This window comes from Nerophis lumbriciformis, linkage group LG13 (assembly GCF_033978685.3).
Source record: "Nerophis lumbriciformis linkage group LG13, RoL_Nlum_v2.1, whole genome shotgun sequence".
In the NCBI taxonomy this organism is placed as follows: domain Eukaryota; kingdom Metazoa; phylum Chordata; class Actinopteri; order Syngnathiformes; family Syngnathidae; genus Nerophis; species Nerophis lumbriciformis.
Window position 1 is genome coordinate 28980996 of NC_084560.2, and position 13900 is coordinate 28994895.

Below are 13900 nucleotides of genomic sequence, written 5' to 3' on the forward strand. Positions count from 1 at the left end.
TTCACTGGGCCCGAGCTCATCTAAGATGGACTGATGCAAAGTGTAAAAGTGTTCTGTGGTCTGACGAGTCCACATTTCAAATTGTTTTTGGAAATTGTGGATATCGTGTCATCCGGAACAAAGAGGAAAAGAACCATCGGGATTGTTATAGGCGCAAAGTTCAAAAGCCAGCATCTGTGATGATATGGGCATGTATTAGTGCCCAAGACATGGGTAACTTACACATCTGTGAAGGCACCATTAAAGCTGAAAGGTACATACAGGTTTTGGAGCAACATATGTTGCCATCCAAGCAATGTTATCATAGACGCCCCTGCTTATTTCAGCAAGACAATGCCAAGCACTAAATATTCTGAATGTATTTCATCCATCCATTCTTTCATTCTTAAAATAATCTTACTTATCTCATCATATGAAATATAACTTACTTCACCAATTATTATTTATTTATTTATTTTTATTGTGATAACTTATGGAGTAAATTGTGAATAAATTAAGAACAGGAAAAAACAAAAGTTTTAGCAACTGCTATGTAAAAGAAAAGGGGTAGGATTAAATAAGCTCTGCTTCTTCCTACTCCTTTTCGAACATGTTGAAAAGAGACTCTGGAAATTGTGATGTATCATGTTGTATGCTTGCATGTTCAAAATAAACTCAAACTCAAACTCAAACTCAAGCCACGTGTTACAACAGCGTGGCTTCATAGTAAAAGAGTGTGGGCCTGCCTGTAGTCCAGACCTGTCTCCCATTGAAAATGTGTGAAGCATTATGAAGCGTAAAATACCACAAAGGAGACCCCTGGACTGTTGAACAACTTAAGCTGTACATCAAGCAAGAATGGGAAAGAATTCCACCTGAAATCTTCAGAAATTGGTCTCCTCAGTTCCCAAACGTTTACTGAGTGTTGTTAAAAGGAAAGGCCATGTAACACAGTGGTAAAAATGCCCCTGTGCCAACTTTTTTGCAATGTGTTGCTGCCATTGAATTCTAAGTTAATGATTATTTGCAAAACAAAAGTAAGTTTTTCAGTTCAAACATTAAATATCTTGTCTTTGCAGTCTATTCAATTGAATATAAGTTGAAAAGGATTTGCAAATCATTGTATTCTGTTTTTATTTACGAATTACACAACGTGCCAACTTCACAGGTTTTGGGTTTTGTATTTAGAACGCACAGAAAAGGGAAATACACGTGTTCTTGTCTCACATGAAACAAGTATAGTAGAGGCTTTTCATTGGAGAGCAATGTTCGACATATTTTAAAATATGCAACAATCTGCTGTACATCTCCGTCAATCTATCCATCCAATCAACCATGCATGCACTAATCTATCAATCTCCCTCGCCGTTCATTCATGCACGCTAAAGTGCATCCGTTCATCACATAACCATGTACTGTACACCATAACCTCTTACTCTCATTTTGCATCGTAACTAGATATAGTTTATAATATCTAGTAGACTAAATGAGTGACACGCTGCAGTTTATTTTCAATACTAATCAACAGCTAAAAACTGGGAGACAAGGGCTTTGAATTGTGAACACCTGCAGGTTTTCCCGTCTGTAAATGAATGTATAGTAACCGGATTAAAGTGGAAGTTAATTCTGATTCTCAGTTATCGAGGACACGTCAATGTCAACGGTTACATTGTTGGTAATGTTATTAAAAAATGGCCACCATTGGGATAAAAATGAATGGCTCTTGCAGCAAAAGATAGGCATCGGTCTATGCAAGTCAAAAGATTGTCTTTATCAGCGATTCTCACACTTGTACCACTAGTGGTACGTCAAAGAAGCACTTGATTAAAATACAGTGTTTTATTTTCCAATATTCAAACTAGCGTTGTCCCGATACCAATATATTGGTACCGGTACTAAAATTATTTAAATACTTTTCGGTACTTTTCGATATTTTTCTAAATAAAGGGGACCACAAAAAATTGCATTATTGGCTTTATTGTAACAAAAATTCTAAGGAAAATTAAACATATGCTTCTTATTGCAAGTTTGTCCTTAAATAAAATAGTGAACATACGAGACAACTTGTTTTTTATTAGTAAGTAAACAAACAAAGGCTCCTAATTTAGTCTGCTGACTAAATATCGACGTAATCATAGTAGATACGCTCCTATACTTGGTATCATTACAGTGCATGTCAGGTGTAGATCCACCAATGGCGGTATACAGAGGCGGTATAGTACCGAAAATGATTAATTAGTATCGCGGTACTATACTAATCCCGGTGTACTGTACAACACTAGTTCAAACACAGTGTTACAGTTCCAACTGTGGCCAAAATAATAAAGAAACCTGTGAAATAAAACCTCTGCCTTGTTTGAAATGAACACACCCACTACGCTACTGCCTTTTAAAGGCCTACTGAAACCCACTACTACCGACCACGCAGTCTGATAGTTTATATATCAATGATGAAATCTTAACATTGCAACACATGCCAATACAGCCGGGTTAGCTTACTAAAGTGCAATTTTAAATTTCGCGCGAAATATCCTGCTGAAAACGTCTCAGTATGAAGACGTCAGCGCGTGACGTCACGGATTTTAGAGGACATTTTGGGACAGCATGGTGGCCAGCTATTACGTCGTCTGTTTTCATCGCAAAATTCCACAGTATTCTGGACATCTGTGTTGGTGAATCTTTTGCAATTTGTTCAATGAACAATGGGGACAGCAAAGAAGAAAGCTGTAGGTGGGAAGCGGTGTATTGCGGCCGACTGCAGCAACACAAACACAGCCAGTGTTTCATTGTTTACATTCCCGAAAGATGACAGTCAAGCTTTACCATTGGCCTGTGGAGAACTGGGACAACAAAGACTCTTACCAGGAGGACTTTGAGTTGGATGCGCAGACGCGGTACTGTGAGTACGCATGCAGCTGCATTTGATCGCTTCCCCGTACGTGCGTGCCGCTATGTGCATGCCACGTACGTAACTTTGGGGACTTTAGGGAAATATATGTGCTGTATGAACCCTGGGGAGGTGAACGGTACTTTGGGCTGTGGGATTGAGTGTGTTGTGCAGGTGTTTGAGTTGTATTGGCGGGTTATATGGACGGGAGGGGAGGAGGTGTTTGTTATGTGGGATTAATTTGTAGCATCTTAAATATAAGCCTGGTTGTGTTGTGGCTAATAGAGTATATATATGTCTTGTGTTTATTTACTGCTTTAGTCAGGTCCCACCCGCCTCTCACAGCATCTTCCCTATCTGAATCGCTCCCACTGCCCTCTAGTCCTTCACTCTCACTTTCCTCATCCACAAATCTTTCATCCTCGCTCAAATTAATGGGGAAATCGTCGCTTTCTCGGTCCGAATCGCTCTCGCTGCTGGTGGCCATGATTGTAAACAATGTGCAGATGTGAGGAGCTCCACAACCTGTGACGTCACGCTACTCCTCTGCTACTTCCGGTACAGGCAAGACTTTTTTTATCAGCGACCAAAAGTTGCGGACTTTATCGTCGATGTTCTCTACTAAATCCTTTCAGCAAAAATATGGCAATATCGCGAAATGATCAAGTATGACACATAGAATGGACCTGCTATCCCCGTTTAAATAAGAAAATCGCATTTCAGTAGGCCTTTAATGTTGGTCATTATGGAGGTACTTGGAGTACCAAGTTTTTTTTATGACAATATGATGACAAAATGTCCTGCAAAAATGTTTTGATCAGAACATGGCCACTTTGACGTCAGCTTCATGCACAAAGCCAACTGCACTCGGCCGGTCTCCACCCAGGGTGAGTAGGTTTTATTACACGGCTGTTAACTTATTTTTACACTTGTTAAACAGTGAATAATATTATGCCCGTACACTTAGTGAAGCTTTTATGACGGTGACAGGTGTTTATTATTTATATTACCACTGTGGAACTAATGTTTTGATATATGAATAGAATGTTGACTGACAGTCCGTCGGTGTTATTTCCACCGGTACCGGCGCATAATTCTCAGGCCCGTCATGTGGCCGTCACGTAATGTGGTGTTAAGAGGGGAGAGGGGAAAAAACATGGAGGAGTGTGTGTGTGTGTGTAACGGTGGTGGGACAGGGGACAGGTCTGTAATTGAAGAGAGGGAAAGGACCTTAACCTGGATGGGTATCTATCAATCCAGCACTCACATATTTCCACAGAGGACAGCGGTAGGAGAGGAAGGAGTGAGGCCAAGGCCCCTGACGGGAATTGAGTGCATGAACAGAAAGAGGGATGGGGGGTTGGGGCGGAAGCGGGAGATAAAACTGTGCACATGCGAGAGGCTTTGTCGCTCTCGACACAGACGGGAGGAAGGCAAAGACAGAGAGGATGCGAAAGTAAAACTGAGAGACAATGATAAATAGAAAGGAAAAGAGGGGGGAATCAACATGCTGACGACGGGCCCGCGGAGACAGGGCCACATGAGCGGCTGAGAATTATGGGAGTGCAAATTAAATTACACCGGAAGGGATGCTCAGGTCTGGACCTGCAAGGAAGATGGCACATGGGAGCAAGGGTGCTGAGGTTGGGCGGGTGTTGCTGAGATCTGAAGGTGGTGAAAAAAAATGAGAAAATGCCACACAGACACAATATTAGGTACACCAGAAGAATGTCATGACATTCAATAAATATTATCAGTTTGTCATCGTGATGGCGGCAGAACCGCACGATCTTTGTGTGTGTGTGTGTGTGTGTGTGTGTGTGTGTGTGTGTGTGTGTGTGTGTGTGTGTGTGTGTGTGTGTGTGTGTGTGTGTGTGCTTGTATTTCTACCCTTCTTGAGACACCAACAAGGAAAAGTACCTTACATACATACTTGCCAACCTTGAGACCTCCGATTTCGGGAGGTAGGGGGTTGGGGGTGGGGCGTGGTTAAGAGGGGAGGAGTATATTGACAGCTAGAATTCACCAAGTCAAGTATTTCCTACATATATATATATATATATATATATATATATATATATATATATATATATATATATATATATATATATATATATATATATATATATACATCCTGAAAATATGCAAACAAAACAGTGTTTGGATAATTGATACTTCAAACTTGCATAAATAAATATTAAGGAATATAACATAACTTGGCTTCATGACAGCTTCAAAATGTAATGAATAAAATGCTAAAGTTGTTGATAAACAAGCAATTATTTTAATAATTAAATATAGTCATTTTAAATGAATTATTATGATAATTTAAAATTAATTATTTCAAATATGTTTATTTTAATGTATAATTCTATGGCTGGATGTAATAAGGAGTCAGAAAAAATAAAAAATAAAAATACAATTAATTTTGATGTTTTTAGCAAAATATAGTAAAAATGTATTTCGTTTTTTTTTTTTTTTATTAATAAATATATTTATTTTTAGGTAAGATAAATATAGTAATACAATTTATCTCGAGACTGGATGATTTAGTTCTTGTCACCCTGTTGTCCTCCCGTCGTGAAAAAAGGCTGTCCTCACTCAGGTCCGCATGGAGCTGGAGGGGGCGTGGCCTCCAGCTCCGGCTGAAAATCGGGAGATTTTCGGGAGAATATTTGTCCCGGGAGGTTTTCGGGAGAGGCGCGGAATTTCGGGAGTCTCCCGGAAAATTCGGGAGGATTGGCAAGTATGCTTCCATATGAGGACCGGTGAACAAGTTAGGACATAAATCATGGTCCCAATATGGAAAACCATCGCATCTAATAGAGAGCGAAATACCAGAGTGTGTGAACATTGCTCCAAACTCAGGATTTTTTTGTTGATTTAATTTGCATACAAAAGTAAACATTGACAGGTGCAAAGGCAGCGATATGTGATAAAATAAGACGGCAGCTGAAGAAGGACTTCCTGAACTAGCTTAGTGGCCTTGTGGTTAGAGCAGGGGAAGGGAACCTATGGCTCTCGAGCCAGATGTGGCTCTTTTGATGACTGTATGTGGCTCTCAGATAAATCTTAGCTGACATTGCTTAACACCATAAGTAATGAATAATTCCGCTGGTAATCACAGTGTTAAAAATAACATTCAAAAATATATAACATTCTCATGCATTTTTATCCATCCAATCCGTTTTCTACCGCACTTGTTCAAGAACTCGCATTAATGGTAAGAAGTATTTTATTTATTATTGGTTAGCTTCAGAAAACAATGTTATTAAAAATAATAAGAGATTTATTATACTCTAAAAATGTTGGTCTTACTTAAAAATGCACGCATTTAGTTGTATTCAGTGTGAAAACATATTATATGGCTCTCACAGAAATACATTTTAGAATATTTGGCTTTCATGACTCTCTCAGCCAAAAGGGTTCCCGACCCCTGGGTTAGAGTGTCCGCCCTGAGATCGGTAGGTCGTGAGTTCAAACCCCGGCCGAGTCATACCAAAGACTATAAAAATGGGACCCATTGCCTCCCTTCTTGGCACTCAGCATCAAGGGTTGGAGTTGGGGGTTAAATCATCCACGTGATTCCCGGGCACGGCCGCCGCTACTGCTCACTGCTCCCCTCACCTCCCAGGGGGAGAACATGGGGATGGGTCAAATGCAGAGGATAATCTCACCACACTTAGTGTGCATGTGACAATCATTGGAACTTTAACTTTAACTATTCATCCTCGAAAAAAAACGCCAGGTGAACAACTGATTTTACGACTCCCGGTGCTGACGTAAGACAACCCGCGTCCCATATGTGACCATAGGGTGAACAACTACACTACGGTACTAAGACTGTAGTGGCCACACTGCAAAAAGTCAGTGTTCAAAAACAAGAAAAAAAATACAAAAATTAGGGGAATTTGACTTGAACTAAGCAAAATTATCTGCCAATAGAACAAGAAAATTCGGCTTGTCAAGATTTTCCAAAACAAGTAAAATTAGCTAATAAAATACCTTAAAATTTAGTATATTCTCACTAATAACAAGTGCACTTTTCTTGGTGGAAAAAAAAATTAGACCTTTTTGATCAATATGTTGAAAAATATTCTTAAATTAAGTAAATGCTAATGCCATTATCTTGACATAATTATATGCGCTCGGCATCATGATTTTTTTTTTCATGCTTGAAGTAAGAAATTATTACTTTAAAAAAGTAGTTTTATACTTGTGAGTGTTAATGACACAGCTTTGCAACACTTGATATTCTAGTTTCAAGCATGTTTTACTCAATATAGGTCATAAAATCTCAGCAACAAGCTGTAATATCTTACTGAGATCATTTAGGACCAAACCCCTTAAAACAAGTAAAACACTCTAACATAAAATCTGCTTAGTGAGAAGAATTATCTTATGAGACAGAAAATAAGCAAATATCACCCTTATTTGATATAATTAATCTTACTTAGATTTCAGTTTTTGCAGTGCATTAACAGCTAGATTCTACTGCTTTGTTTCCCAAAGTGCGGCACAGGGGCCATCTGTGGTCCGTGACTCGTTAGTCATCGGCCTCAAGCACATTACAAAAAAAACCCAAAAAAATAGAGCTCTCATTTGCACCCCTGGTGGTGAAATCTATCAAAATTAGGGTGGTCCCAAAAAGGAGGGATTTGTCAAATTGACCGCTCGATCATCTTTTTGGTCATTTTTTTCTTTCATTTAAAGAAAGTCATCCACTTCTTCTGTCCTTCACGCCCACTTTCGTTGGGCAGTCTAATATTAAAGTACCACTGTCACCTGCTATGATTAAAAAAAATATATATATATATATATATGAGGACATTGTGCGGGTTTTTTTTAGACTCATGTATGAGACTCCAATATATTGTGCAGACGTCCCTAATGACGCGTCCACTGAGTGCATTTTCTTGACACCAGCCTGATTAATACCACATTGGCATCCTTCCTTCAATAAACTGCTGTATAATAAGTGATCTGGACCCAGTGGGGCCTGCTTACACTAACTTACAACAATTTGGCTTGTCTCATAGTCCGCCTTGAGTCATTATCATCTCTGCTGAAACTTCCTTGCGTGGCACTCGGCCCGAGTCATTCAAAAGACATTGATCTTTAAAAACACACTGATGTAAAGTTGCATTTTTACAAGGGCCAAACTATACCTCGTTTTGGACCAGTGCACTTCACAGAAGCTCCTATCAGACATGGTAGAACACAACAACAACAACAACAAACATATGCTGTAATGAATTCAGGGTGGATATTTGTCAGGTATTTTATCTCTCAGCAGTTCAATAAAATCTCCAGTCAATTAAAAAAAAAAGGGCCTCCTTTGAAATGGATGCCTCTTTCAAACAAATGGCTGGTAGTCCCTTGCAATTGAGCAAATAAACGACTATTTGAGGAAATATTGCTCTGGTCCTGTCAAACAGACACTGCTTTCAAATATTAAAAATACAAGATGTTGTCCGTAATTCAGTAAATATACAACTGCAGTTACTTTTTGAGTAAATACTATAAAGGCCTCCTTTCAGATGGATGCCTTATTCAAATGAACGTCATGGTACACTCTGCAGTTGTGTCAGTCAAACACCCAAGACCAACATTTGGGGAAATACACCTTTTTCAAATATTAGCATTCCACCTGTCTAAGATATAAACACAGTATGATAAAGGCTTCTTCTCAGATAGACACCTATTTCAAATATATACCCTGTACTCTCTGCAGTTGAGTAAATTAATCAACTGGGACACGATTTGTGGAAATACTGCAAATAATTTCTCTCAAATAGACTTCTCTTTCTAATAAACGTTTAGTACTCTCTGCTATTGATTAGGTCTATAGACCCTGGGCCTCACTCTTTGAGGAACTTGTGTTTTGTCCTCTTAAATAAACACCCTTCTCAAATAAATGCAAGGCGCTGAGGAACTGTAAGGCCTGTGGCTTTCTGTAATTCTGTTAATAAAAACCCTTGTCAGTATGGGAGTCCTTCAAATAAACACTTGGTACTCTCTGCAGTTTAATCAACACATACCTCAGGTAGGCTATTATTTAGGGAAATACTTTGTAATGGAAACGTCCTTTAAATAAATGCCTGGTATTTGCTTCAGTTAAATATGAAAACATCTCAGGCAACTATTTGAGGAAATACTATAAAGGCTACCTTCAACTAAACACCAGGTACTCTCTGCAGTTTAATCAACACATACCTCAGGTAGGCCATTATTTAGGGAAATACTGCTCAAATAGACACCGCTTTCAAATAAACGCCTGGTATTGTCTGCATTTGAGTGAATAAACACACTATATAAATGATCGTCAAATAAACACCTGGCTTATTGCGGTTCAGTAAGTAACCCCCGGTACCATGCAGGGTTTTTTTTAAATCACTGCCTGGTATTCGCTTACGTCAGTGGTTCTTAAACTTGTTGGAGGTACCGAACCTTACCAGTTTCATATGCGCATTCACCGAACCCTTCTTTAGTGAAAAATAAAATGTTGTTTTTTTTCAAATTCAAGACAAAGTTATATGTTTTTGGTAACACTTTAGTATGGGGAACATATTCTGAGTAACAAAGACTTAATTTAGAGTTTTTTGGACACTAGGGGAACATATTCTAAGTGACAAAGACTTAATTTAGAGTTATTTGGTTAGGGTTATTTGGTTAGGGTTATAATGAGGCCATGCCGAATAAGGCATTAATAAGTACTTAATAATGACTAGTTAAGAGCCAATATGTTACTAATTTGCATGTTAATAAGCAACTATTTAATGGTGAATATGTTCCCCATACTAAAGTGTTACCATGTTTTTTTACTGGTGCACAAAATGAACCATGCATGAACATCACCTTGTTCAAAGAACAAAACCAACGCAGTGCATAAACTCACAACAAATTACACACCTGCAAATCAGTCTGACTTCTGCTGTTGCCGTATCCTTAATACGCCGATAGGGAGAAGTTTTTATTTACACGATGAGTCGGGTGTGTCTTGACCTCCGCCGAACCCCTGAGCCCGACTCTCCGAACCCCTAGGTTTCGATTGAACCCAGGTTAAGAACCACTGGCTTAAGTTGAGCAAATAAACACATTGCGGCCCCTTTTTGAGGAAATACTAGGCTTTCTTTGAATAAACACCTGATTATATCTCTGTAAGTTAAGAAAGTAACCCCCCTGGGTTATGCCCATATGAAATGGAAATGTCCTTCAAATAAATGCCTGGTATTCGCTTAAGTAGAGTAAATAAACACCTTAACTCACTGTTTGAGGAAATACAATAAAGGCTTCCCTCAAATAAACGCCTTTCTGTAAGTTGAGTATAGGTAAACCCCACCGGGATAATGCTTGAGTGAATACCATTGAGGCCTTCTTTGTAATGGAAACGTCCTTCAAATAAATGCCTGGTATTTGCTTCAGTGGAATATGCAACAATTTGAGGAAATACTATAAAGGCTACCTTCAACTAAACACCTGGTAACACCTCTCTGTAAAGTAAACCCCACCGCTTTACTATCAAGAGATGGACACCTTCAAATAAATGCCAGGTTTGAAGCAAGTAAGTCAACATTATTAGGGTATACGGTAAAAAAAGAAAGCCTTCTTCCTTTCAAAGTCGTCACTCAGGGCTTGAAAACAGGCCTGAAGCAGCTTGCTGACAGCATCGGAGATTAATCCCACTGACACGGGTCGGCCGGAGAGAAACACCCGACTTGAGAATGAATAGCTATAATCATCATATCAAGTGGCGTCATGTATTTATTCTCTGGCCGGGGGCGTTTTTTTTTTTTTTTTTTTTGATGAAGGGGGGAGCCTTCGGAGATTTGTCACGCGGTCGCCGCGATTTCCTCAAAGGTCACCCGGACACCGAGGTCGATTAGCAATTCAGATCGGGGCTAGAAGGCTGCCCGAGACTTAGACGGCACGAGGATGGTCGGCTGCTTGCAGCACCGTGGATGTGGAACACTTGCTTGCCTTTTTTTTTTCCTTTTTTTTAATCAACAAGCTACAGAATAGGCTTTCTTATTAGGCCTGGTTTCAGCACCATGGACAGCGACCATTGCACACTAGTCAGTGCATGCAAGGCCACGACGTGTGTGTGTGTGTGTGTGTGTGTGTGTGTGTGTGTGTGTGTGTGTGTGTGTGTGTGTGTGTGTGTGTGTGTGTGTGTGTGTGTGTGTGTGTGTCTGTGTGGGTGCGTGTATTTGTGTGAGCTTTTTTCATGTGCGTGTCGTGCAAGGGGCTGACATTGAAAACCGAGTTCCATTAGTGGAGACAATGCACCTGCAAGCTATTAAGAGAATCACTCAAGGATGGCTTATGTGCAAGCTGAAAAGGGAAAAGACCAAAAATGCAAATATACTGACATGTCCAGTGGTTTCCATGGCAACCGAGAACCCGCCCCCTCAAGTCCATTTTTTCGTGTGCATGCGTGCGTGCGCGCGTGCGTGCGTGCGTGTCCTACCTTGCATTCCTCCATGCACGTCCGAACCGAGTACGCGTCCGTCTCGTACTTGCGCACCAGCAGCTCGAACTCCCGGTAGTTGTCCTCCGCCAGCCGGTCGAGGAGCTGGTAAGCCCGCACGCACTCGCCGCATCCCGGCGCGTCCCCCGCCCCCGTGGCCATATCCAGGGTGCAGTTGACGTCGCGTGGACTCGTAAACCCGTGGAACAAATCCAAAAGTGAGTAGGAATTACAAAAAGAAAGGTACAAATCGCTCAGGTTCACGTCAGCCGCCGACTGCTGCGTCCCCTCCTCGCCCCCTCCGGCGGCGGCGGCGGAGAGGCCCAGGCACACGGTGTCCGCGTCCGTGAACGTGAAGCAGTCTTTGGACACGCTGTCCGGGTGACAGGTGTCCATCCGCCACAGAGGTTCGGTAGAATTCCCTAGAAAAATAGCATCTTGCTCTCTGGCGAGCCGGTAGGGGTCAGGCGGTGGTGATGATGATGATGATGATGATGGTGGTGGTGGTGGTGATGTCGGCGGGACCCAGCGGAGGGAGTGAGGCTGCTCGCCCGTCTCTCGAATCCCGAGCCCCGCCGGGCCGGCGCGCTTGTCCCTGGTGCGGGTGAGCGTGGCCTCGGCGCAGAACCACAGGTGATCCGAGAGCAGGACGGTGATGAAGAGCAGCGAGGCCAGCGACAGTCGCCATCTCTGGGCCCGCTCCGACTCGGTGGATGGCTTCTCGGTCCCGCGGGGTGCGAACCAGTGTTTGACGCCGTCGTCATGCTGTCGACGCATCCAAGCACCCCTGGTCATATTTTAGGAGAGTGCTGCCCTGGCCGACTCCACCGCGGGGGCTTCTCTGTCTCAATACTCATTGACTTAGGGGAGGCAGGCTGCGTTCTCCCGCGGGTTGCCGTTTTCCTCCGCCGGTGCAGGATCGGTGCTATTCCGGTCCAATAAAGCCCACCCGCGCGGATTAAGCTTGCCGCATCCTCCACGGCTCCCCGCGGGGGGACGGCGTCCTCTTTGACCGCATGCCCCCCCCTTCTTCCTCGCCTCCCCGGGTGTCCTCCCCGTCCTTCGGTGCAGGGTGTTCGCACAAGCCTGCTCGACGCTGCCGAGGCTGCTGCTGACGATGAGGAGGAGGAGGAGGAGGATGAGGAGGATGATGATGATGATCCTTGCTGGGGCGTCTGCCGCAGATTGGGCTCACAGTGCCGGCCCGCACTGGCCGGGTTTGTCACTGCCTCGAAGCCGAGCGTCGAGCCTTGATTCCCGTCTCCGGCTGGCCGTTGTCATCTTGGAGCGCGCCTAAGTTGCCGCCATGTTCGCCTGGAAAGACTTTTTCGGAGAGCACAGGCTGTTTGCGTCATCTCCATCGCAGCGAGAGCTCCATCGTTGCGCAGTGGCCGAGCAGCTTATTGCCTATATGCGCGCGCAGGGGAGGGGGGCGGAGGAGGAGGAGGAGGAGGAGGAGGAGGAGGAGGAGGAGGGGGGTGCATGAGGAAGGGGGGTGCATGCAGGTACACATTATTGATGTGCACTTTTATGCATATTTGCTTTTTATTCAATCAACAATGCAATTAGAAAGCATCCATGTTTTATGGAGGAAAAAGTCAATTTTTAATAAGCTACTACTTTTTTTTTTCTTTTTTTTTTAATCAATCCAACAAAATAATACACAATAATACCATAATAATACAATACTTTTTTTTTTTTTTTGTCCTGTCCAGCTTCTCCGGCAAATCATATAGTTCAGGGGTCCCCAACCTTTTTTTCCACCAAGGACCGGTTTAATGTATGTATTATTTTCACGGACCGGCTTTCCACATGTTGCAGATAAAAATAAGCAAAACAATTTGCATGAAAAATCAACTGATTATATACTGCAGTTGTAATATAAAGGAATTGTAATATACATCTATTAACAATATAAATATCTATTAACCTACTCAGTGGCCTAGTGGTTAGAGTGTCCGCCCTGAGATCGGTAGGTTGTGAGTTCAAACCCCGGCCGAGTCATACCAAAGACTATAAAAATGGGACCCATTACCTCCCTGCTTGGCACTCAGCATCACGGGTTGGAATTGGGGGTTAAATCACCAAAAATGATTCCCGGGCGTGGCACTGCTGCTGCCCACTGCTCCCCTCACCTCCCAGGGGGTGATCAAGGGGATGGGTCAAATGCAGAGGACACATTTCACCACACCTAGTGTGTGTGTGACAATCATTGGGACTTTAACTTTAACAAGCTTATTGGTGTGTTTAGTGCAGGGGTCGGCAACCCGCGGCTCTAGAGCCGCATGCGGCTCTTTAGTGCCGCCCTCGTGGAGCTTTTTAAAAAATGTATGAAAAATGAAAAAAAGATGAGGGGAAAATTTTTTATTTTTTGTTTTATTTTTGGTTTATGTAGGAGGACAAACATGACACAAGCCTCCCTAATTGTTACAAAGCACACTGTTTATATTAAACATGCTTCACTGATTCGAGTTTTTGGCGAGCGCCGTTTTGTCCTACTAATTTTGGCGGTCCTTGAACTCACCGTAGTTTGTTTACATGTATAACTTTCTCTGACTTTCTAG

The 13900-nt window shown here is 42.2% G+C and overlaps 1 protein-coding gene across 1 annotated transcript in view; it reads right to left on the bottom strand.

The window, feature by feature from the left end:
* LOC133613529 (NALCN channel auxiliary factor 1) overlaps positions 1 to 12716 on the bottom strand; it is a 265009-nt gene extending 252293 nt beyond the window's left edge. Inside the window, exon 1 of the mRNA XM_061971139.2 lies at positions 11337 to 12716. Coding sequence (XP_061827123.1) covers positions 11337 to 12131 — 795 coding nt within the window. The 5' untranslated portion in view covers positions 12132 to 12716. The remainder of the gene's footprint in view (positions 1 to 11336) is intronic.
* Between the last annotated feature and the right edge of the window lie 1184 nt (positions 12717 to 13900).